The sequence below is a fragment of the Brienomyrus brachyistius genome, chromosome 12 (assembly GCF_023856365.1).
Source record: "Brienomyrus brachyistius isolate T26 chromosome 12, BBRACH_0.4, whole genome shotgun sequence".
In the NCBI taxonomy this organism is placed as follows: domain Eukaryota; kingdom Metazoa; phylum Chordata; class Actinopteri; order Osteoglossiformes; family Mormyridae; genus Brienomyrus; species Brienomyrus brachyistius.
This window is the reverse complement of record NC_064544.1, coordinates 17,465,293-17,491,479: the sequence shown is the minus strand read 5'-3', so window position 1 is coordinate 17,491,479 and position 26,187 is coordinate 17,465,293. Positions and strand designations below refer to the sequence as shown.

The 26,187-nt window shown below is 47.3% G+C and overlaps 1 protein-coding gene across 4 annotated transcripts; it reads right to left on the bottom strand.

Annotated features, from left to right (window-relative positions):
* Positions 1-416: 416 nt before the first annotated feature.
* tbc1d14 (TBC1 domain family, member 14) lies at positions 417-26,176 on the bottom strand. 4 transcript variants are annotated; one of them, XM_048971480.1, is made up of 15 exons: positions 25,980-26,176; positions 25,472-25,603; positions 22,256-22,952; positions 17,716-17,854; positions 11,976-12,094; positions 10,916-10,998; positions 10,372-10,489; positions 9,986-10,092; positions 7,557-7,637; positions 6,718-6,812; positions 6,359-6,430; positions 4,863-4,991; positions 4,437-4,546; positions 3,522-3,780; positions 417-3,268 (listed from the first exon to the last, which is right to left on the bottom strand). In XM_048971480.1, exons 2-15 carry the CDS (start codon positions 25,497-25,499, stop codon positions 3,212-3,214), a joined length of 2,094 nt encoding a protein of 697 aa, XP_048827437.1. In that variant the 5' UTR covers positions 25,500-25,603; positions 25,980-26,176; the 3' UTR covers positions 417-3,211. The 4 variants fall into 4 exon arrangements, with proteins under 4 accessions (XP_048827437.1, XP_048827436.1, XP_048827438.1 ...); XM_048971479.1 differs by lacking the exon at positions 25,980-26,176 and having other exon boundaries at positions 25,472-25,963; XM_048971481.1 differs by lacking the exons at positions 22,256-22,952; positions 25,472-25,603; positions 25,980-26,176 and adding an exon at positions 19,924-20,357.
* Positions 26,177-26,187: the final 11 nt, after the last annotated feature.

The window sequence follows — 26,187 nt, the reverse complement described above, 5'->3', positions numbered from 1 at the left end:
CAGACCACTGACCTCAACCCAACAGAACACCTTTGGGATGAATGAGTGGAGACTATGAGCCAGACCTTCTCATCCAACACCAGTGCCTGACCTCACAAATGCTCTCCTTGAAGAATGGTCAAAAATCCCCATAAACACACTCCTAAACCTTGTGGACAGCCTTCCCAGAAGGGTTGAAGCTGTTATAGCCCCAGCTCCCTGGGCGCTGCTACAGGTGGCAGCCCTTCGCAGACAACTTCCTCTATGAAAAAAAGAGGAAGTTGTGGGAGGCGTAAAGACAATTTCCCTACGGGGATCAATGAAGTATCGATTATTATCAAATTCACGTGTGTGTAAAGGCAGGTGTCACACTGTATTGGCAAAAGTGTTGGATGTGGATTCAACATGGAAAGATTAAGCACTCAGAGCCAGTTCAGTTAGCTGTATATTTACAGAGCTTTATTTAATAAAACAGTATTTACACATCTACTGACATATTTTACAATCCCAAAGACTCCAACATTAACTGTACCGGGTCCCTTGGAAACAGTATAATCATACACAGCCCAAAAGGGTGCAGAACACACAGAGGCACGACACAAAAGACAAACAAAATCAAACAAACATCGCCAGTGTTCACTACATCACTGCTTCGTTCATCACCAAACTCATCTGATCCATAACAGAAGGAGCAGCTGCTTTCTGAGACCAACCCAACATCAGGTAATATATATAAGAATCCTATTCGTAGGGTGATGTCTGTGCTCCACATGAACCACACACAGAAACCAGCAGAGGCCAATTTTGGGGGGCAGTGCTTAGACAAAAAGCTCTCACATAGAAGCTGCATAATTTAACAAAATATATAGTATTCACACAAAAGTAAAACTAAACAAAAAACAAAACATGACAGACAACCTGTCAGGTATCTAAAATTTAAGAATTACAAGAAGATAGATATACCAGTAGACAGTGACCAAGATTCAAGCTCTGATTGGACAAAGACATTTCCAGATTGTCAGATGACTGGAATGCAAGTGCACTGATTGGACAGGAAAGTGCCAGGATAGTTCCCTCCTTGGAAAGCAATAGTGATTGGATCCTTGTAACTCCAGGAAACAAAGGCCACTAAACAATTTACTGGAAATTAAGGAGATGAATTTAACCCATGCATTTTTTTACCCACTGTTTTTCTGAAAAACAAATCACGGAATGTAGAGCACTGGATACATCCCAGTGAGTTAAACTCCAGTCATAGCATTTCAGGGGATTATGGTCCTCAAATAGTGCATTCAGCTTAATGCAACATGTATTGTGCAACTCGATGCATGACTCAACCAAAAATCAAGTGATAACAAAAAGACACAACAGGAAGCCTGATATCTGTCCACACATCTGCTAAATAAATATGCTCACAGAAAAGGTGACTGTATTATTCTGTATTCTGCTTATAATTTTTAGGTCATATAAAGGGAAGCGTGAAAGACTGCAAAAAGCTGTCAGAAGTCAAACTGCATACTGAACAAAAAGGTGTGATGACTGGAAAAAATAAACAAACAAACTCACTCAAGACCAAATTCGTTTAAGCCCATGTGCCAACAAAGCATGGAAATGATTCAGCATCCCACACCGATATCCAGGGATCTGGAGCATCCAACAGAAAAGAGGTAAAGGCAGGTGGAGGAAAGGCATGCAAAACAGCCAGTATCAATGATGTTATCTGTGCACTGCACAACAGCAAAGCTCACATGTGCTGACTTTAGAAAATGGCAGCCACAGGGCACATGATGAAGAGGTCAGAGCCACAGCAGATCTTATGCTCTGGATCGATTACTTTGGTCTTTGTTCAGGCTGTACTAAAGTATTTCGGGGCACATGAGCCTGCAGCCATCCGGAAAAATAAGACCACCATAAAATGGCCTGTTACACTGGCCACCTTGCAGCTGTTTGTACATGGGAGACCATCCCAGCCCTTCTTAGGACAAGGGCTAAGGATCCACAAAAGTCATCTACCCCTGACCTCTGATACGTGCAGGAATTGGGTTTAGTGAGGGAGCAGGAGAACAAGAATAGCTAAAACAACTGGAATGGAAGATTTTAAAAAGTAAATAGATGTAACAAATAAATGCATTTTAATAGTAGTAATAGAGTTAAAAACCCACAGGACAACTTTACATGATGCTTCTTTTCTGACATACTGAGCGAAAGGATGTAGAATATTTGGGATTAAAGTGTCTCCGGCCTGAAGATCTACGAGCTGGCATGTAACATGCAAGTGAATAACGCATAAACAGCACCACACTGCAGTACGTATACAACAAAACAGCGTTTACAGCAGGGATGTGAAACATACAGCTGAATCCTTCACTTTGTGCAAAATCCATTCCTGCAGTGCATCAGTACTAACCGAAATGTAGACGACGCGTCAAACAGAGGAAAGGTGGGGGCTGCACGGGGATTGAGTGTCAAACCATTCAGTAAGACACAGAAACGAAAAGATGAAAGACTGTCCGTTTCACATGACTGAAGGCAGGAGCAGCACACAGAAACACGATGAGTAGGAGATGGGGGGGCGGGGGGGGTTTGCACCACACTTCCTGTATGTGCAAATTTAAGGTCGGAGTCATCCACTCCAAGTGTCAACTGGCGAAAAATAAAATGTGACCTCAGTTCCCAGCGCATATGAAGGACAATGGGGAAAGTCGACCAGAGGGTACGCAGTGCAGCCCCTCTAAGAGCAAATAGCTCCCCCTGGAGGAAACATCTTCATACATCATCTTCTTACAAAGCTAGTGGAGTTTTGCCACCACTCCTCAGGTCAGCAGGTCAGAAACACACACAGAACCCTACAGTCACAGGAGACCAACCCAAGACAGCACAGCATTGCCAATAGCAGCGTAAGACACACCCAAAGGAGGAAGAGGCCTGTTCATCTACCTCGCTCCCAGAGTGAGACCTGGTTAGAGATGAGGGCCGTTCACGCTCGAGGTGCCCCTTTCGATTAGCTGCTGGGCCAGTAAACTGGAGCTTCCAGCTTTTAAGGCTTTGGTCCTTAGACTCTGTGCGAGCCCTGCAACCTCACATTCCCTGCAGCCAGACAGAATCCTAGCTTGACTGCTTTCAGAACCTGTCTATACAGCTCTTACAAACGGCTTCTTCAAAAATAGGGGGAAACAAAAATCCAGTAAGATTTCTAAAATAAAGATTATGATGCTTTGAGATTTCTATACACTCAACGCTTTAAGACGGGGCTGCCTCTCTCCTGTTCCTTCTGCAGTGCTTGGAGAACCTGGGGTTGGACAGACCAGACAGAACACGGCAATTAGCAGGATGCACAACAGCAAGCTGCAGTTATGCTTTCATTTCTATGTACTGAGTAATTTCTGCAGTTGTGTAATCATTACCGGTACATCAGTCTGATAGCATCGCATTACACATCTAACGTACTTACTGCCCCCCCCCCCCCCCCCCCAAAGATACATGCTGATAACATTCCTCAAACTTAAGTTTGCTGGCAGGCCGCTCGACCTTTGACCTCTCACCTGGCCCCACTTCCTGTTCTTGCTTTGCATTTGGATGCTGCTGATGGAGCAGAAAAGCTCCTCGGCTGAGATGTCCTCGGGCAGCCGCGTGAGGAACTGTGCATTGTGAATGAAGTCCATCCTGGTCAGGATGTCCTCGTAAAGCCTGAGGACGCCCAGCGCCGTACGGAACAGGAACTCGTCTCCATCCCGGCAGAACACATCCCACACGCGACAAGCGAGGTCCAGCGGGAGGGATTTACTGTACAGGGTAAAGATCCTGAACAGAGACACAGCCTGGTCACTATGAGAGCCAAATACAGGACGACACAGAGGGCACTGGAAGGTGGAAGTTAAATAGTAACCAGGAAAATGCAAAAGGTCTATAATCAAGCAATCTCGGGGTTATTTAAATCGGCAATAAATTAAAGGATGGATGCAAGTACTTTTATTGCACTGCATACAAAAAACAATACTGCCCAATAAAGACAAAATTATGAGGCTGACACTGAAACTAAGTAAAAGTTTTTAGTGTGGATTTTGTGGTCATTAAAATTTGCACACTCTTCTCATCAAAACCAAGCACATATTTTATCACGAGATAAAACAAACCCTAAGAAACCGGATTTTGGTCACAACTCAGTTTTGATAGAATGTGTAGTTACAGTGTTTTGGGTGTAGGGTGGTATAAATCAGCCTGATGTATATAATCCATTGAGAGAAACAGCAGAGATTAATTATGTGACACTTTGCTGGTTGCTGTTGCCCTGTTTCATCAGAGCATAAACAGCCAAGTAACTATTTCAGTGTCCACAGCCGAGTACCGTCATAGGGTGGGGAATTCAGGACAGTGATATATACATCGCAGCCAGAGAAAGACAGGCAGAAGGTGAACGGCCAAGGTGGAGAGAGCGCCACGCAGACAACGTAACGTACCAGTCAATTAAATATATATCCGGAGTCAAGTTGTTGCTCTTGAAATGTGCAAAAAGCTTTGGTAGGTTTTCTTCAAAGAACACTTCAAATGCTGAAAAATAGGTTAACATCTGGAAGGAAAGAGGCGACATCTCAGACCACATCTGCGTCATGACACCACCACACCAGCTCAGCTGACCAACTAATCAGCCGTGCTGCCCCCTTTTCAGAGGGCGGGCTGAGGTCCACCCAAGGAGACATTATTAATGTAGGACGCTTGATTAAGCCCCAAAGATTCATGGAAAACTGACAAAAGGCTAAATTACAACACTGGCATGTTATAGGAGTCCAAAGAAATGCTGGCTGGACAGAAGATGGGCAGGAATACAGGTACACATGTTTAGCAGTCTTCTGTACAACAGGGCAAGCTCAAGAGGTGCCACTCACAAGGCTGTGGTCCACCCTGAAGAAGGCCATCTGACAGGGCTTATTCAGAAGGTTTGCAAATGCGATGAAGGCGTCCGCAGTATCCAGGTTCAGGATCAGCACTGCCGCGATGAAAGACATGCCCTGTACCTGCAGGTGGCGCCACATGGAGAATCTCGTCTCAGACCTGGGCACCGGTGACCAGCTTCAACCAAAAAACCAATCCCTGCACGATCCGGCAAGGGCGTGAGGAGATGAAGGCATCTAGTTCAAGTGTGACCCCATCCAGAAGGACCTTACACTAGTGCACGTCAAACGGGTAGCGTACGACACTTAAAAACAGGATCAACTATATTAATGTTTTAATTTTTTTTTTTTTTTAAACTTATACACGTGTACATTGGGACAGTTTCACTGCCTTGCATGATAAGTGTCACGCTGTCAGGGTGTGCTGCAACGCGAACATGAGAGGAGAATTAAAATCGGCATGTTTCATTTTCATCGCCCACCCTACTGATACAATCTTGTATCGAATACGGAGCTGCCCTGTTTTCTCTGCAGCAGTTCTCACAGTAAATAAGGTCTGAGACCCCCACCTTACACAAACATTCACTTCAAAAGCTATGCAAAGCTGCAAAATCTAAAGCAAGATGACAGCCATTCGGGGTGGGGGGTAATAGGCACAGTGCTAACGTCACAGAAACCTGTGGTACTTGTGGTCATTATAGCAAAACACATTCATAGACACACACACACACACACAGACAGACACACACACAGACAGACACACACACAGACAGACACACAGACATATATTTAATATCGCAAATATTTAATATTGCATTATTCAAAACTGTCTTCAATCACTTGTTATCCACTACAGGTCTACTACGACACTACGAAACGGATGTTCACGCGTGTCGACCTAGCAAGTGCGTACCAGCCCTGAAAAGGGCCCATCAGCACCTCCTGGACCGAAATGAAACTTCCCCCCTTACTCATACCAACACCCATAAGGAGAAATGAAAGGAGTGTGAACAGTATCTCAAAGAGTGTACAAGAAGAAGACGGGAACACAGTGTCATACGACACATTGTACCAAGAAAACAGGAAGGTAAAAAAAAAAAAAAAAAATGAAAAAGGTGGTCACTGGAGGGGCTGCGGTTTCTGCAGTGGAAAAAGGCAGGGGCTTTTCTTAGCACTGCGGGGCTCTTGCTAAACCACTGACCACAGCCGTCGCATTTTCAAAAAAAAAAAAAGCACCTTATCAGTCACAATCAAGACAAGGCCTCCGTATCGGAAGGAATTCTTTTTTCCTTTTAGACAAGCGTCAGCAGATTGTCAGTACAGCAGCGATGGGTAACTCAGCAGCACTCCTACACTGATGGAATTATACATCAGCTATGTTTTCACATGACTAATCATCAGCAATCTTAGCAAATTACACCTCTATGCTTTCAAATCTGATGGCAAGAGCAACTAGCAGATAGATAAGCTGATAATAAATATGAGCTTACATATCCCACATCCGGCCGGTAGCAGGTGTACGCCCCCAGTATGCTGTGCAGCACGTCGTAGTACGGCCCCCCCTGTCGAAGCAAACGCACACCAAGACGGCGTCAGACCTCCGCATTGAAGATGCCCCCTTCTTACACAGGCTGACCTCTCACAAAGATGAGAGGATGCACTCAGTATGTATGACAACAAAGAGGAGTATGCAGAAATGCACCTGAATCATCACCTGCTAAAGCTGGACTCGTCATAAGTGATAATTACAGTGGCTGTCTGGAAGGTGCCTTAACACTGGATACATGCCACAATGATAGATTCACCCCCCTCCCCGCCGTGAGGCACGGAGCCTTGGCCCTCCCCTCACCTGCTGGAAAATACACAAGTTGGGAAATGTTCTAGAGATGTCCAGCTTGATGAGCTCCAGACTGGCCTCTCTGTCTGCTTGCGACAATCCTATCTCTGGACACACGAAGAGGGAGTTAACCACTAGGGGGAGCAGTTATGGAAGAGAGGCATCAGTGAATAAAATTCAAATACATCACATCTTATGTATATTCCATTGTAAAAATGCCAGTCTAAGATGTTAGCAAGCCAAACACTAATGACCCTCTGACCTATACTTCTGTGTAAAGCCACGTCTCATTTTTAGATGGAGCTCTTCGCGTTCCTTCACTGTGCACACAGTTCAAGCAGTGAATGGAAACAGAGCAACAGAGCAGCAGAGCAGCAGAGCACACGACACGCACGACACGGGTCATTCTCACTAAAAATAGAAAATACTGATACAACACTGATGTTTTAAACATTACCTTCAAAAGCAAAAGTTACATTATTTCAGTCTTTAATGCGTGTTGAAAATACTTTCACATAAACACCATGTCACATCTTTATCAATAAGAATGACTGTTGTGGGAGTGCATTTAAAATCGGTTAAAGAGTCGAGACAATATTTATTAGTACTATTAATCTACAAGTTTCATATCAGTGGACAATTAAACAAGCTTAAAATTATCAAAACTATGTTCATTAGTTATATAGCTATATTTGGAAGATTAAGATGTTTAACTTTTAGTAGTGTCACAATTGGACAAAAAGTATTGTCACAAAAGTGAATCTTTGATAGTTAGGGTGAGACAGACAGTTCTAAACGAAGTCCTCGAGACATAGTTTTACGTTGGAATAAGGTGAAATAAGACCAAATACCATCAGCATCGGCCCCTGAGTCAGATGTGGGGAGACTCTTCCACTTCTCCTTTGCCCTCGCGAGACAAATGCTGTACAGTTCTGGAAGGGGACACACATCACACATCGTCATAGGTTACAGACACCGAGCAACACATTGACCCTGAGGCTAACACCACCCCTATTCACCACCCCGATTTTGTGATCCAGGTTAACACCCAGAACTCGAGTCAGCATTCCTCAGAAACCAGGACACTTTTCAGGCACGAGTTTAGCCCATGTGCCTAACCTCAGAACGAGAGTGCCCTCTGCTGGCCTCACTCATTACGGCTTTTATTCACACAGCCACTTTGTCCTGCCACAGAGGAGCCTACTGGATATACAACACAGAGCAACTCAAGCCCCACATTCCTTAAACATAATGTCTTAGCATCCACCTCTCCAGTTCAAATAGAATCTACTGTGAAATGTCATGTTGCTTGTGTGTTGGAAGACTATCATTGCAATATTGGATGTAGGCTGTTCAGATGGCCAGCAGAGGGTGCCAAAGCCAACGACTCTCCAGTTGTAAATACCACACTGGCAGGTGAGAAGGCCTGATACAGAAAGGTGACCCCAGGCCTGCATAATTCAGTGTTAGCAGGCAGAGGCTGGCTCAGGTGTCCCTGCAGCGTTTTGCATTTCTGGATCTATAGTAGCTAGCTTATGATTCCTGTAAGGGGCAGTGGAGCCTAGCTGGTGGCTGGGAAGTAAATGTCTGAACACACGCACGCACACGCACGCACGCACACACACACACACACAAACACCTCACCTTGGTGATTAATCACACATATAATCATGTTTTGATACCAACCAAAAAAAAGGTTCCCAGTCTCTATACTCAGATTAATACTGCAGTTATTCCAAAAGACAGATAAACAAACCGTTCCCATATTAGATGTGTAGGTCAAACGGAGCAGCTAATACGCGTTTCACGCCACAATATCCAGCCACAAACTTCACCCCAATTTATGACACTGCTCTCAAAACAAAAAGTGAATGTTTCGCAAAAAAAAAAAAAAATGTATTTAAAAGTAAAATCTATTTGGCAAAATGACTCCAAGAACAGAATCGCGACACCCACTGAAAGTGCACTTTACTGAAAAGATCCTCATTTTAAGGTATTCGCTTTCAATAAAACAAAAATGTCACAAATTATGAGATTTTTGCCCTCTCAGCAGTCCGGCATTCAACAACACGCTATGACAGATACTCTGGCATTGCTTATAATCAATGAAAGAATACATGTAGGTCTTCAATATAAAGTCTTGCTCATACTATTCTCCCTTCAGGCTATCAAAATCAACGCACATGTTAAAGAAATAATGCACTGGCTACCCTGATATATCGTCGTCTGATGACTGCTACTTTGACGATTTTGACTTTACTATAGCTGGAATACACCCATTCTCCTGTCTACTGATCAAACTGACCAAAGAAAAGATGTTTCATGAATCGTCTATTTAACTGATATTAGTATGAGCTAGTATGAGCTAATTAGTATGGTAATTATCTAGCTATCAGCTTTGTGAAAATCAGTCATCATTAACTGTGATTATAAAGCGAGATTAGTTTGTATCTTGTTGACACTGATCTACTTGTCTTGCTGACAACAATCCAGACCAGTCCATTTAAAACATTAAACCGATGGCTGTGAGAAGGTTTCTGCTTCTGGTACCAAGAGTGTCTCATTACGATGTTTTACGTTTCATTTCAAACAGCTTTTGAGTAAATACGTTTTTTTCACACTTCAGAAATCATGGATTTCTGAAGATGCAGGTTTTTCATTGGACAGTGACGATATACAGGTATCCTGTCAACGTCCGACCACATTTACGTCTGAGGTCCATAGTGAATAATACACACTGATCCTGGATGTGGACATAGCTGAATGTTAGCAGGTGTATCGCTTAGTGTAACAGGTACAGGAGAGTGGGCAGCGCTGGCAGCTGTATAGTGACAGTATGCATACAGTAATGCATGTGATGACAGCTACAATAAGCAGATATGCACTACTTGTTCTGTGCTATTTCATGCTATTTACTGCGCTATTTTGCTGCAGTTTCAGGTACCACCTTTTGTCTCAGCTCCCATTGTTTGCTGCCACTTTTGATCATCTTTTGATGTCATAGTGCAACTTGTACATTGTTTGTGAAAAAGTGTGCAATTATAAAGGGGTGTGATTTTATATTTACATTATTTGCAGTAGGGTACTGTGTGTGTATATTACAGAACTGTCCTTAATGTCTTGGCTCTCCCCGTAACGATCGAGATGCACCCTGACTTGTGTCATCGATCCCGGCCCCAAATGTGGGCGCGAATTGACAGATACCTGTATAAGATTTCAAAACATTTGATCTGAAATAATGCACTGTGGGTACAGCTCTGAGTGGCTGGGACTGGCATACCGTGGGTGATGTTCAGTTCATTGCCCATGGCCAAGCTCCACACTTTGCCCCGGACGCTGGGGGGCACGCCCTGCCACCACAGCTCCCGCACACGCCGAGATGTACACCTGTGTCAGCCGGGGGGAGGGGGGCAGAGCAGAGGACCAGGGCTCAGATCGTGTGTAATACAGGGGGCAGACAGCAGTGCAATCCTTTGCATAGCTATGGTCATTCCACTGCACTGTATGAGATGGTTATTTCTGAACGGACAAGAGCCTCAAACACATTTTAAAAAACCACTGATACAGAGTCGGTCCTGAGTAGTAGTTCTGAGTGGTGAACAGAACACTTTGTCAAACACTCACACACACAGAGATCCCACACACAGACACACACAGAATACCCACATAGTGTCCCAGTTGGGCAGGATCTCCTGGTTCCAGGTGAGGGCCGCGTTCCCAATGCTCTCCTCCAGCTTGCATCTGTCCTCCAGCTGCTTTCTCCTCTTCTGGGCCTCCTTCAGCTCTACAGGGTTTGGGGCAGATTTCAGTCAGAGGTTCCGTCCAGCTGAATGCTGCACTGCAGGATCTACACAGAACCACTGACACAAAGACCTTATAACCTCTGTCTACTATTCAGACTCGCCAATGGATTAGGTGGAAGTTACTGCCAGTGGTTGCTATAAATTCATGCATTACCACACAAACAGCAGTCCGTAAAGGTCCATCCATACTTCCATCCTTTCAACCTCTAACTGCATATCCCGGTCATGGTTGTGGAGGTTATCAGTACTTAAACTTCACTGTGCCACGTGACTCATCTCACACTGACACATGAAATCACTGGCTACTGCCATTCCGCCCACGCTGGGAGGAAGTTTGGACCACTAGTGTCATAACTCAGAAGGCGGGAGGAAATGTGGACCCCACCGCGGCCCGGAGTGACACCCACCCCGCTTCTTGGCCTGGGCCACCATCTCCTCATACTGCTGCCTGTGCTTCTGGGCCTCTTCGGGGGGCTTGGCTGGGAGATTCCTGCAGGGAGACACAGGAGAGGACTCAGTCGGGCGTCCCGCTGGAGGACCGGGGGATGACTCCAAACAATGCAGTGTATAGGACCAGCGGCAGACCACAGAACTGCATCCAAGCTGCAGTGTAGCCTGTAGCCTCGACACCCCAGTCAACAGCAGGAGCTGTGCAGATGTTTCTCGTCTCCCAGGAAACCGATGCCACTTTAACCAGCAGCACTTCCCATAAGCTTGTAAGGTGCTGCCTTCACATCCCAATGAGGCTCTGGCCACCAGCTATAAGGATTCCTACATTTCCCCAGGCTGCTCTCTATCCCCGGCCCGTATCAGAGGATGGTCTAACGCCTGGTGCAGGCTGGGGGGGGGGGGGGCACAGAGCCTGCACGGGCTCTGTGTCTGGGGGCACCCAGCCTGCCGCAGCATCATTCACAGCTGTGACTGTGTGAGGGGGGAGTGGGGGAGGATGGGACACTGCGACCTTGAGCCGCTCGCTGATCTGGGATCAGAATGGTGTGCGCTCACAGTGGGGCATCGTCAGCTTGACCCCGATTGGGGGTTTCGAGCGTTTAAGTGGTTTGTCTCTGACGCGGCTGAGGCGTGCTCCCCGCACTCACACGCTATACGCTCCGCTGCATTAACGCCGCAGTGCAGCCAGCAGCGTCGGGTGCGGGGGGGGAGCAGTTAAAGGAGCCAAAATGACACTCCGAAGGTCCCCGAAGCAGGGTGGGGGGGTTGATTACAATTCCCTAACCACAAACAATACATGAATACATATGAAGGACAGGGAAGGGGATGACAGTGCTGTGGAAACAGGCCAAGTTCTGCGACGATAGACGGACTCTCAATCTGGGCCATGTGCAGGGCAGCGTGCTGACAAACTCAAGGCAGCAGAGAGACCGAGGACTAAGTGCTTCATGGTCAGCCATTAACGCCCCCCCCCCCCCGTAAGCCTGGGATGGACGCCAGACTCAGGGCGCGACTCACGCTGGACGGTCCTCCAGGATCAGCGCTGTGGTGGACAGAGGCTCGAAGTCCAGGTTCTTCCTCACGTTCTGCCTCGGAGAGGGGGGGTTGCCGGAACGCCCCTTTCTCGTTTCATATTCCTGCGGGACACCATTTAAAAACTTTCCAAATGTCTGCCTAAAACACAACATCAAATCGGGGAGAAATTAAGATGCAATCGAAGCTGCACTTCTGGGGAACATGAAGCTTCTCTGAGATGCTTTTATAAATAAGACCTTTACACTTGCTTTTTAAAGCTTTTCCTGTAAAACGACCAGCCGTGAAAAAGCATTAATGCACAAAGGACAACAGGAATTAAAAGGACCTGCTGTATGATAAAAGTGGAGCGGATCTGTGGGCCCTGATTTCAACCGCAAAATGGCTCTGCCAAAGATTTCTTGGTTCTCCCCATTTAACAAAATGACTATTAACCTTTTCTACAGGATGCAATTCACTGCCAGTCCTGGTGGGAGAGTCGATGGGGCTGTCGCTGGCACACAGACAAGCAGACAAAACTGAACCAGGAAGACTCCCCTCCATGACAGAGAAAGAGGAAGTGGCCGTGACTACACTACAGTCAAGACTCCACTGTTAGCAAACTAAACGCAGTGCTAACTAACCTCACAGCATACAGGGCCAAATACCTTGAGATTCATTTTTCTACTAAAAAATGTAATTGCGATGTGGTTATATGTTACGTTAACTACTTACAATTACATCCCTGATACACATTTCAGAGATATCGTAACAATCGCAATACAGAATACATTTACATACATTTACATGTATTTAGCAGACATACAAGGCAAACAGCACATTGCAAACATACAGGCTGCTGAGGAGTTGACTCAGCAGAATTACAAATGAATGCCCAACTAAAAATGCACTATTTAATACTATTATGACAGCAGGAATAAAACGGCCAAGTGCCTATCAGGCCACGCCTGTGTGTTTGAAGGCTGCAACAGTACAGCAACAAAACCTGACCGATGTGACACACAGCAACTCCAGCCGGCATAGCATCTCCGTGCTGTCTGCATATTTCACTCTGTTGTCAATTATCTGGCTCTGTGGATCTCGCCTTAGTGACTAGACATTGAACTAAAAACTTTATCGATCATTTTAACCAGTTAGCTAACTCGGTAAAAAAACAAACAAACATGGCTGATGAACTGCTTCCAGAAAAGATTGTACTTTGTGTAAAAATGGCTTGTATTTGTGGAATCCGACAAGGACCAATCTTCTGTAATTTGCCAGCACTGCAAAGATATTATTTGTACAACAGATGGCAACAAAACCAATTCTGTTAACCGCCTAAAAGCTTTACACCCCAAACAGACGGAATGTCTGGACACGCCTGTATGTGCGAGCGCATGGTCCTCAGCCACAGCGTCTTCCGCACACACTGAAGTTACAAAGCTGAAGTGAAAACTTCTCACGGACACAAAGATTCTAAATCTTACTTACTTTTTAGAAATTTATCCGTAATGTTTTTGTATTTGCAGCAAACGATGTTCAGAAGTGTGCAGATATTTGGCGAAAACAAAAAGTTCATTTTTACACAACACTACCCTCAAAAAATTATTTTGTTATAGGTCAGTTTCTGTTATATGTACAGTATTTTGTGTACCTTAATAATGACGTTTATTATAATGCAAAGAGTGTTTTTGGTAAGGATGGACATGCTAGTGAAATGGTGAATTAACCTCATTAATTTTCATTACTAAAAAGATCATCTATAATTGTAGTTCAGGATTATAACCAAAAATATCGTTCTATGACATTTTGGGCATATTGCCCCCCTCCCTCAGTAATAACAACAAATTAAGTACAAATTGACCAATTTTTGACCAATCCGAGGGCTCACCACGACAGAACAGTAACAGCTGAAAAACTTCTTTTGCCACAATATTTATAAAAAAAAACATGAAACATTAGCATCTGCAAAGCTAAGAGCTGCATGACTTTAGATGACATCTACTGCCGAAAGATCTTTTAAATGGAATGATGAAAGGAAAAAATGACCTTATCTTGGCAGGATGGAGACTCGCTATCAAAGCTGAAGGCCAAACTCACTCCGTGCTCCGATCACTCGGTTTGTGGTCCGCCCTGTTCTTTCACACACACCTAAGGGACTGGGGTGACCACTCATTGCATTAAAGATGCTCATTGCAGTCCATGCTGAGGGCTAAGGATGTGATGTTATCTGATTAGCTGGACACGCCACCATCAGTGATAACCATGCACATGGCCTGGACTACATCAAGGGACCAAGACCTGCTGGGTCATCAGCCATGTGACCTGCAGTTATGGCAGAGGCCAGGACAGACAGGCATGCGAGGAGGTGGGATCTCCCTGCGGGGGTCAGTCTAGGTCACTTCCCATGAGCCTTTTAGCTGTAGGTCACCTAGGTCACCAACAGGGGTAGCCCTGCCCCATTCGATTTACAGGAACTGTCAAAATTAAAACTAAAATAAATGCTGCAGGTCTGGACATGCCTGGGAGCACAGAAAGCAAGCAGGATTTGAAGGTGGAATTTCCCTGCATTTCCCCCAGGACAAAACCCGCTATAATAAACATCCACTTTTATAAATAAGCGCACCACCTTTGCTCAAATCTCCCAGCAGCCTGAAGACCAAAGACCTTAAATGTCACATATTACTTCCGAAAGCCCCTGTCAGATGCTGGCATAGCAGCTCTAGCAGACAGCAGGTAAATGGGGACCCCAAGGTAGCATGTTTTCGGTGTCTGGGAGAATGGAGCTCTACGCCGTTACTGGGACATCAAGGCTGGCTTCGGCACACGAGCGGAAAAGGGCAAATGACCTGCTTTTACACAGCTAACACCCCCTCACACGGGGGTACGGTTGGTTCCTTCCTGCCCAGTGGATGCTCTGATGGTGACCACCGGGAGCCTGCATGTCCGGGGGAGGGGGGGTTATAAAATCCCCGTAAGACTACACACAGACTGGCTTTCTTTGTGAGGACATTAATTATGTTATTTAGCCGCTTAGATAATGCCTTTACCTAGACGGATTTGCGGTTTCAGGTTCAGTCCCTCTAAAATTTGAGCTGATTATAAGAACTAAAGAAGTCCAGGGTGACCAAGTCCACCGGGGGGGAGGGGGGACATGCAGGAGACCCACAGGCAGGATATCAGCAGTAAAAACGGTAACAAATGGGTCAATGCGAAGGGGAATACAGACATTAGGGGTCTGAGATTCTGCCACGTGAGTCACCGTACTCCAGGCACACCTGGTTTGCTATATACATGCCCCGGGATGGACTGGCATGCCAACAGGGGCGTAGCCCTCCCTTACGCTGCATGGGACGGGCTCGAGGGCCCCCTGTGCTCCTGGATAGATCAGCACTAACTCAGCCTTTATAAATACTGCCCCCCCCTCCATACATTCCAGTGCAGACTCAGATGGGAGGGCTGGTGTTGGGGCAGAGACGGGCGTGGGTCGCAGTTCAGGGGTGTTGGGTAGGTGTGAGGGCAGCACATTCGCAGACAAGCTCGACGAATCCCGGCACGTCCATCCATCGTTAAGGAGGAAGCGTGCGGCGCATGAGGGTTTTACACAGGTGGGGGGTGAATGAACATATTCATAGGTAAAAACCCCAATCAAGGGGTCTGTCTTCCTTAATATTGCTGTCAAAAGAAAGGAAGGCAGCTCCACACAAAATGTCCAGATGTACACGGCTCATTTAGCATTTACCGGTACACACACCCTTCTGTCCCGACAGAGGATAATAAAGGACCGCAACAGCAGGACAACATGGCAACATAATACAAGAAGGCTAAGTAAACAGAAAAGTTCATTTCTAAAAGCCGAACCTCGAGCTCGCACACTGTCTGAACTCATCCGGACTTCCGAAACACAGCGGGGACATTCAGACCGGACAGGTCAACAGAACAAGTCCATTCACAAAGGTTATGGCGGAGACGAAACCGCGGCGATCAGGAGGGTCACGCAAAAATCCCCCCCACAAAACACATGCAACGCAGGACTACAGTTACTCTCCATGAATAGAACCAGGAGAGAGAGAGAGAGAGAGAGAGCGAGCGAGGGAGGCGGAGAGAAAGGGAGGAGAGAGAGGCAGCAGCCTGCACCAATTGAGGGGGTGGTGTGTGAATTGTTCGCTCACCATGAACGCTGCCCTTCCTCTCAGACGCCCAGGTCCGCCGCTCAAATACCTGCTGCCGCGGACATGGCCGCCATGCGCCTGCGAGGTGGGGGGGCCGGCTTGGGAAGGGATGAGGAGTCGCCGGTACTGCTGCTGCCGAGGAGCACGAGGAGGACAAGAGGCCTGCGCAGCCGGGGGACGGGACGCAGCCCGAGCAGCATGGCACGGCAGGACGCGCGAGGGGCCCGGCCCGGCCTTGGTCTACGTCTGCGTGTGTCTGCGTGTGTCTGCGCGTGTGTGCTGCCCAGTGCCGTCCCCGTCTCCCCCGTCACTCTCCTTGTATTTGTTTGCTCTCTTCCTTTCCCCTCCCCCGCCTCCTCCCTCCCGCGGCCCACGAATCAGCGCCGCCGGGCTACGCTATGCGCCGTCACTGCACTGGGAAGGAGCTCAGGCTGACTAATCAGCGGCAGAGAGCAAGAGCAGAGCCAGGCAGAGGAGGGGCATCCAACCCCATCATATCTCTCCTACCTCGACCAACAATGCCTCGCATCTAGTTCCACAAGACTCTACTCACCCTGAATTAGTCTGCCTATCCCCCCCCCCCCCCCTCCCGGGAACCATTAATCCAGTGATGTCACCCTGAGCTTAATCTCCACCTCTCACCTTGGTGAGGGGGAGTCGCTCAGGTGACAGGTACAAACCACACTTCAGGTGTCAGCAGCTATCTGGGGTGATGGTCTTCTAAAGCAGAACCAAAGTAACAAACAGGAAGTGCAACAAAGTATTTCATTTGGAGACATAAAAGGGAAAAAATAATCAGTCCATAATACAAGAGCCCAGCAGTGTGTCATGTGAGCAGCATGACGGAGTGCTTTGTGTTGCCAAGGCCGGGCCCCTGGTGGCCGCCTGCAAAGCGTTGCTAGGGGATGACAAAGGGCTCTCAGACAAGCTACGCGAGCCGGCTCAGCCCCGCCTCCCAGCCACATCAAGTGACGAATCTGGTTACTGTAGGAAACTAAGGCTGGGGGGGGGCGCATACACAGCCGGCGAGTGTTGGGTTTCCACCTGCGGTGGGTAGGTGGCGGCATCGGCTTTCAAAGACGCGGCTCTGTCCTGCAGACGGAGCTATAGAGCCGGAGGCTGCGTTCCTGAGAGCTTTAAGCCTCACTAAACCTTCCCAAGAGCCTGACGCACGCCGACCTGCTGCCTGGGGAGAACCTGCTCTCTGAGCGAGACCCAATCGACAGCCGCCCATCGGGGGGGTGGGTGGACACGGGAAGCCCCGGGCAGCCACCAGATCACATGTAGCCAGAGCCGCGAGGGCGCAGAAACATGTTACTTCCTCCAACACCTTCAGGCATGTGTTAATCCCAGCTAATGCAACACTCACTGTGGGCAGCACTGGGCTATTTGAGGTGCCTGACACACACACACACACACACACACACACACACACACACACACACACACACACACACACACACACACACACACACACACACACACACACACACACACACACACACGCATATGTGAGAGTGAAAGACGAGAGAAAGAGTGGCAGGACTCTTGTCGGCGTGTTTCTTTAGGCGTACCCCTCCTGGGTGCACCTTCTGGATCCTCCGGGGGTCCTTCACAGAGCCCTCTCGCAGGGGCACCTTCCCAAAGAGCTTCCAGCCGGGCTCTCTCTGCGACAGCGGCCGGGCCTCCTTCCCCTTGCGGGCGAACAGGCTCCTGCCCGGAGAAAGGGGTGGGGTTAGTGCAGGTGCCCCGGGCTGCAGCCTCCAAGGTCAGGCAGGCGCATATGATAAAGACTGCCAGGCCAGGTGCTTCAAAACAGCTGCGTGGAACCCAGCCAAGTGCAAGCTGGGGCAGCACAGGCTCAAACAGGCACATCACGTCAGTCGTTCACTGACCATTTGAGCAGCAGAGAGTACCGGCCAATTTAGCTTACAAATTTAATTGCAATTATTTAGAGAAGGTTTCTTACTCAACCCAGGTTAAACATTTGCTTTTGATACTCTCCATTTATAGAGCTAGTAAACATTCTCGCCTTTGTCCGGCTTGGTTCATGATTTACTACACAAATGAAGCACACCACCTCGCTCTTTCCTCCTCTCACTGGATATCACATTGTCCTTGAGAACTCTGATATTCCTACACTCAGTGCCCCTTACCCAACATTATCCAAGTTCCTGTGCAGGCAACATGTCAGGAATTCCCGTGCAGGACTTCAATGCCCACACAACGCTGCACAGTGAGAGTGAAGGGGAGGGGGAGGGTGCCACCATCAGCCGGGCAGTGTGAGCAGATGTAATTTCACCTCCGCTTTGGCAGCCGCTCTCACATCCCGACACAAACCCTGAGCCCTGGACATGACCGAACTGCTAACACAGCCGGCTGAGCAGTCAGACATCAGACTTTGTCCGTATGAAAAGGGAAGCGTGACGCAGTGACGCCTGCAGTCGCACCTCCGCTCAGGGGTTTTGCATGTGTACCATGCATCTGCACAGCTTTCCTGCAGGTACTCAGGTTTCCCAGCACAAGACAAGAAAAAGAAAAGAAACCACAAATCTCCAAGCTACCCTTTGAGGGGGCACATGTGCGCCCAGCAACAGAATGGTACCTCCAGGAGTCTCCCACCTCACAACCAGCGTGTCCAGTAACAGGCTTCAGACTCACTGGGTGCCTGTACTGGTTATGCAGTTATAAAAGAAAAAGGGGAAGGATATTAATAACTAGTAACTACTGATACCTTGACTATTGTTAGGCAAACGTTTTCACGTGTGATGGTCACTGCTGAGCCATTTGCAATTCACTTTGAACTGGTGCATCACCCATCAGTCCTGTTCCTCAACTATCACCAGTAAGTGTTCGACAAAAAGAAAAGTACAAAAGAAAAAGGAGAGGAGAGTCAACCACAGGTAGGAAATGCATCACAGTCAGCACAGGCTGCATAGTGCACACCCGTGACCTGCAATAACAAGCACATTGCACAAACTCAGAAGAACCTTTTCAAAAAGTGAGGAGGGCGGCACAATGCACAAGGCACGTCAAGTCAACAATGTGCCCAGTGCAAAAGGTCACATTTCCTTCTTATTACTCATTTCCTGATTTGAAATCTGGTTTGCATCAGTGTTGCAAGCCCACTGCCATGGAGGGTGAGCTAACCTGGCACCACAGTCAGCGGGTTTACCTTACGTTATCTACATTTCTTTGATGATCACTTTAAGGTCATTCAACATTACAGGTCTTACAGTACATAAAAAAGGGAAAGCGTCCCCTCTGTACAATTTTATGCTAGTCAAAAAAAAATAATGAGAGGAACTTGAATGATTTTGCGCACAGACCTCGGCACGACTTGGGGAGCCCTGCAAATCTCTGAATGCTGTTCTTGCTCTTGGGTATTTTGGCATGATCTCAGCCTTTCTCCATGAGCCCAATTTGATGGAGTCTGATGGAGTATCAGAGCTACAGAGACGCCTTTAGGGAGTAACAGGCTTCAGCATCTTAGGGTGAATATAAATTCAACAAGCCTGAATACCAGCAAAGCTTAAGTCAGGGGGCAATAATCTTCCCCATACAAAACATGACTGTCTTGCATACAAAACCTTCTATACATAAAGGAGAGGTAAGAGCAATCTAAACTATATCCCTCAAATGCCAACTGAAAAGTACTTTCCAAATAGAGATCTTGCACACTCAGCACCTATCCAGAGACAAACTAACCAACGTTGTTGAAAACGCCAACAGAAGCACACAGTGAAATGACACCATACATTACTGAAGAGGATCATACTAACCTGTCATACAGAAAGAGCAGCGATGTGGTAGCCATCAGTGCTAAGCTGTCAATGGAGAAAACACAAAAACTCTATCCCACCCCCAACGCTTCCTTCGCTCTCTCAGTCACCCTGTGCAAAAGTGTCAAGTGTACAGAGTTTACGGACATACGCTCCAAGGAAATAATACAGCCTGAGCCAAGGGCAGAAAAATCAACAACAAGAAAAGGTATTAGTGGAAAAAGAAAAAAAGGAGGGAGGGTCACGGGAACGAATAGAAAAGGGAGGTATCAAGGGCAGGGCCTGAAAGACAAAGACGCATGTAAAAAGCCTTGAACAAACTGACACTGGAGGGCACTGACACCACCAGGAGACAGCAACAGCCTGGCGAAAAACACAAGAGTTCAGGAGTGCACTTTGGGAGAGAAAGTGAGAGTTAATGGGAATCCCACAGTGAACGGCGTCTCTCGTACATTAACATTAAAAACAGCCACATTAGATGAGGTGTAATTTTCTGAAGCCAAGTCAAGCCACAGGTGGAGGAGGAAATGTGCAAGAATTCTTCACTGCATCTTCTCAAATTCGCCAAACATTCTCAATACTGAGAAACCACCAGAGAATCTTTCTGTGGTGAAGGACCTTCACACAGTGGAAGCTCCTCTGAGCATATCTGCAAGTGAGGAAGGCTGACAGCCTGCACAACGCTGTAGCAACCAGGACCACGATAGTTTACCCGACGTGCTGACAGCAGTAATAATTACAGCTGTTTTATTCAGCCTACTTCCAACTGCAAGGGCCATGGAGGCAGAGCAGCGTGACAACAGAACACTGCCAACTTGCCAAGAAAACCCTCACCACTGGACAGCGAGTAGACAAGAACAAAAAAAAAAAATCAGTGTTAATAGAACACTGCGAGGTAGGAGTGCCCTGAAACCCTCAGAAACAACAGTAGAAGTTGCAAAATGCAGCAGAAGTCATTCTCTGAGAGTATTGCACTTACTCACTTAGTGCTTGGGCAATCCACTATGTGCTAACCAAAAAATATACTAAACGACATCCACTGGCTGCCCTGACACAGAACAGCCGCAAACCTGCACGTCTGAAAAAGGTTCTTCCATCCAGGGGCACATATAAACACAGTTGCAGAGCCAGTATGGGCATTCATCTGTTTTAAGAGGCTTGGCTGGAGCCCAAAATTGGGCAACCTGGCTTTCCTGTTATGGGGGAACGGGCGGTAAGGTATTGTGCTTAAGGAACCAGACCTGTGACCAAAGCCCTGCGTTTTTACAGCCCAGGAGATGGTGCAAGAGCTGCTGTTGTTAGCTTGAGAAAGGACATCTAACCTGAACAGTTCCATTAAAAACCCAGCCTTACATGAGTAACCGGTAAACAAGTATATACTGTTAAGCAAGTCATTCAAGAAAGTTCTCAGCGCTTCAGACCGACATGACCGGTCCTAGTGTACCTTCAGATGCAAAGTGCAGCTGGGTGCAGGGGGGGCGAAATAAGAACGAGAGACACAAGGCCTGAAAATTATACAGCTTTCAAAGTACAAGAGGAACAAGAGATTGATTATGATTGCTGCATGCATTCTCAGAGACACTCAGGCAAAAGCAGCAGAAGAAACACACTTTAAACTGATTTTTAAATGAGAATCTAAAAAAGGAAAAATTAAAACTGCAAAAGCCAGCTAAGTTCTCTTTCTATGACAGAGTAACGTTTCAGTGAGACAAACTTCCTGCTCTATAAAGGTCCATACAGAATTAAAATAAAGAAAAAGCCTGATCGTAATCGAGTTTACTAGCGATGCAAGAATTGCATGTCTATAACATGCAATGTTGGGATTTACAGGGCTGGGCGAAGTGCAGTGTTAATATACTACAGTCATTTTTCGAAATCGACATAAAATACCCCACCTCACATTGTGATGTCATTCGGCACCAGCACCAGTTTTTACATCAGTGGAAAACCAACACCTTGAATTACCGTACTTTTGGTACTTCCTTGAAGTATCAAAAGTACAGTACCAGGTGCGGTGGAAAAGTGCCCTAAGCCACCTCTTATGCAGCAATATCAGAGCATGGTACAGGGCATAACATGCTGAGAAATGACAGGGTGTGCTTATGAGGTATGTCAGCGCTTTTATGTAGAAAATGAGAGCTTCGGATGAATCAGCAATCATCAGTTCGAGGTAACTGGACCTTCCCTAATCCTCCACATTAGTCTCTCAACCAAGCACACCTGAACTAAACAATCAAGACTAACACTGCTGTGTTTGGGAGCTGGGAAGGTTCGAAATGTTGACCGTCTGCATGCACCTTTCTGTGTCTGCGGTCACTCGGGAATCCCATACCTGCTGAAGAAGTTAGCAAAGGGCCCCAGCCTCCTGTGTCGACCTTCTTCCTGGGACATGGCAACTGTGTTGTGCTGTGACTGGTTCCAGGAGTCACCGAGGACTGCAGGAGAGGAGAGCGACACCTCGGAGAAGTGACCCTCGTCGGTCTCCAGCGCGACGACGGCACTGGAGTCGCAGGTGACCATGAAGTCCAGCATGTCCTCATGGCTGACGGACAGAGTGGCAGACAGCTCAGTGCTCAGACTGGACGCGCTGCACACGGAAATGTCGTCGCTGCGGTGGAGGGCACTGCGCACGCCAGGGCTCGCCAGTCGTGCCGAGTCGAAGCCGCTGCGTGGGAAAGTTGATGACTTGCGCAGCCCTCCGTCGTCCATTGGCTCCAGCGTCAGTGTGGCAGGGCCGTCGTCGGAGCCCCGAGCTCGGGGCGGCACGCCCTCACGTAAAGTGGGCCTTACACAGCGGAAGGGTTCTGGGTCATTGATCTCCAGTGTTGGGATGCCAGAGTCCTGCGAAGTGAGACTCTGTCCATCCTCTTCTGCCGTCTCGGCAAAAGGCCGGAAGCTGGACGCCGGCACTGAGCAGGGCTGATCTGGATGCCCGGGGATGAGCGGGAATATGCTGGAAACGCCTATCAGCACAGTGGGGCTCTGCTCCGTGATCGAGCCATTGGCCATCAAGGCTGCAGCAGAAAAGCCTGTCAAGGGAAGACAGTCATCAGAAAATTGTTATGGTCTATAGGTCATAAGAGTCACCATCCACTAGGCACTAGGAATGAGCCATTAAGGTCCATTTCACAGAAGGCAGCCAGTGTCGATTTTTTTCTATTTTCACTGCCAGTACACTTACCCGACACCAACCACAATTGGCTAGGGCTACGCGACTAATCATACAAACATCATAAAAAGAAAAACTGCCAGACTACATAAACATAGGAGGGATTATTGCACTTGGAAAGCACTATTTTTTGACCGTGTAGGGGATTCCCTAACCATGTTCCTCTCGATGCTTTCTCATGCGTGAACCCGCCCAATACCCACTGGGAAGAACTAAAGTAGTTTGAGATGCATCTATAAACAAAACCAGGCAGCCTCTAACAAGGGCCTCAATGAAGGGGCAGCAAGAAGAAAGGCGGAAGTGAAAGCAGCTGGTGCAGCACGAGCATTTGGTGCCTCTTCAGAGACCCAAGACTGCAGAACTATGGCCTGAGATATCTCATCTTCCCAGGTCTTCTCATGCACAGGCCTGCACCTCCAATTCACCATCATGCGTGTGACATAACACAGTGACTTGACATCTGAAACAGTAAGACCACAAAATCAGCCGAGACTCTACAGTGAAACAACTATGTTTCTCCCTTACAAGGATGCCATTAGTGTAACCCAAAAACGTTCACTATTGCCTCATTTCCACCAACGTGGTGCTGGAGTTGGTACAGGACTTTTTCCCCCCAATCCAGAACTGGTTCGACGCGTTTCCACCACAAAAAAAAAAAATAGTCCTGGGCCAGAAGAAACAGCCGTACACAAAAGAAAGGTCATAGCATACGTAGCCTTTAGTTTAAACTCAGTTAAAAAACAATACTACTGCCAACACACAGCAAATGGAAAGCAGCAGTGTACAGGCTTCACATGCCAAAAAGCAGAACACCCCAAAAAGAAAGAGATCATCCTCTACTCCCAGACCTGAAAGGAAGTGTGTGGCTCAAAGTGCCATGGGTTCTATATCCAGTGCGGCACCTGACTTCACACATTTATACAAGTGCCTAAAGGCCTGATTTACAGCCTTCCATACACATTAACAAAACTTACACAAAGTTATTTCCCACAAATATTGCTGCTATAAATAGATGTTTTACTAAGTCAATCATTCATCAAAATGACTTAGCTGACCACATTACTGAATCTGTACCAATTACAACGTTACAATGAGATTGTCACAAGGCAAAACACTGTCTTCCTTACCCACAAGTTCAATCAAGGGCACACTAATTACTGCTTTAAAAAAATCCACTGACACACATGAAAAGACTGAAAACAAGAAGTGCGTTAAACTGTTTTAGAACGCAACTGCTGGCATCTAGTCCTATTTGACAGTGATGTGACACTTGGGCATCGTCATCCGGACCTTGGTCCACCTCCTCTAATTTGCACACTGGTCCAGAGGCCCCCTCTAAACACGCCTGCATATACCATTGTAACCCAGTGCACCAGCCGGAATAAACACGCCCAGTTTCTGCTAAGTGCATACTCTCACGTGTGCACACACCCCTCAAAGTGCATTTCCTAATCTTAAAGCAGTTCTCTGAAAAGAGTATGGATTATGCTTGCTCAGTGTCCCAACCACCAGACATTTCAGACTCACTGGGCCAGTTCTGCACCAAAGAAGGCACGGGATCTTCAAGACACAGCTGACTGATAACAAAAACGTTCCTTTCTCTCAATTTACAATAAAACCTTAATGCTATAAAAACACGACCACGAATAATGATCTGATTCGCAGAAAATCAAGACACGGCCCGACCCACAAACCATAAATTCAAAGCGTGCATTCGCGAGCTGTAATTTGGGAACTTAGCGCACGAATGAGGAATATGAACCGAAACAGAAGCAGATTGTCGCAGACCGTGTTTTCCACAGCCCCTGTTATCTTGCGGCGTATGGAGCGAGTAAAAACGGGAAAATCCGGCCCATTAGACATTATCAGCTGGTTCAGATGGCACTCAATTTCGTACCAATTACAATCCAATACGCGTGGTCATGGGCCATCTTTGCTGAAATCGGTCTATCAGCCTTTATAGATGACATGTGCTCGGACTTTTGCGTACTTATGCGCCACGCTGAATTAGGGAAATTCCTCCGTTAGCAACCATATCAACAATAATACTCGTTTTGAGATCCCCTTTTTCCATTCTAAAAATATAACCGTGTACCTCAGGATGTTTAAAATAACGCGTTTAGTCTGAAAAACTATTATTACCGTTTTCGGTCACGCAATTCCTTTTCACTTCATTCGATTACTAAACTAACTAAACGAAATTAAATAGAACAACAGAAGAACTTTATCTGCACAAATAGACAACTAATAAGACTGTAGGGGGGGCGCAACAAGCGGCCGCCGGCGCGTCCGGTCACCGTAGCGAGCGCCGTCCACGCTGCGCCTGCTCCACCTGTTGCTCGCCCCCGCGGTCGCGCGTCTCTCTAGCCGCGGCCTTACCTTCGGCCCCGTCGGGGGCGAGCGCCATGTCGCCGGAGCTATGGGCGCTCTGCCAGCGCCATGGGACCCAGCTGGCGCGTCGATCGGTCCATATCGAGCTGCCGCTCGGCGTTGCCTCCAGTGTCACCACAGCTTCATCGGGAAAAAGACAAATGAGCCAGTTAAAAGAGCTCCGTCGTTCCCTCTGAGTGATACCAGCACGGTATCCACTATCAGGCAATAGGAAGCCGAGAGGGGCGGGGGGCGCAGACAGCATTATGCCGCCGGCAGTAACCTGCAGCCCTTCGCAAAGTGTCACTTCACACGCCAACTTAGCAGCGTCGCTAACAAGCTAGCTGACGCTCGGACCCACGGGATAATATTTCTATTACTGTACACTCGGCGTCTCGTTTACAGTGAAAAGTACAGCTTTTCATGCCAGAGCGATTAATTGACGCCCAGGTAATTAAAAAGACAACCAAAGAGGCGCGGCAGAAGTTTACGTTTTTAGGAATAAAATGAGCGTTACCTGTTCCTCCGCCTCCGTCGCCATTTTAAACTCACCGTCCCGGAGTGCAGCGCAATCAAGCCGGGAGACACCCGGAACCGACGGGTTCACCTGACGGACGCCGCCGCCGCAGCGCTCGAAATAACTAAAGAGCGCTGTTTTTTCGTGGGAAATAAAACTGAGTGAAACTCAGGAGTAGGAAGCACGAATCTGCTACTTCTGGAGGTGC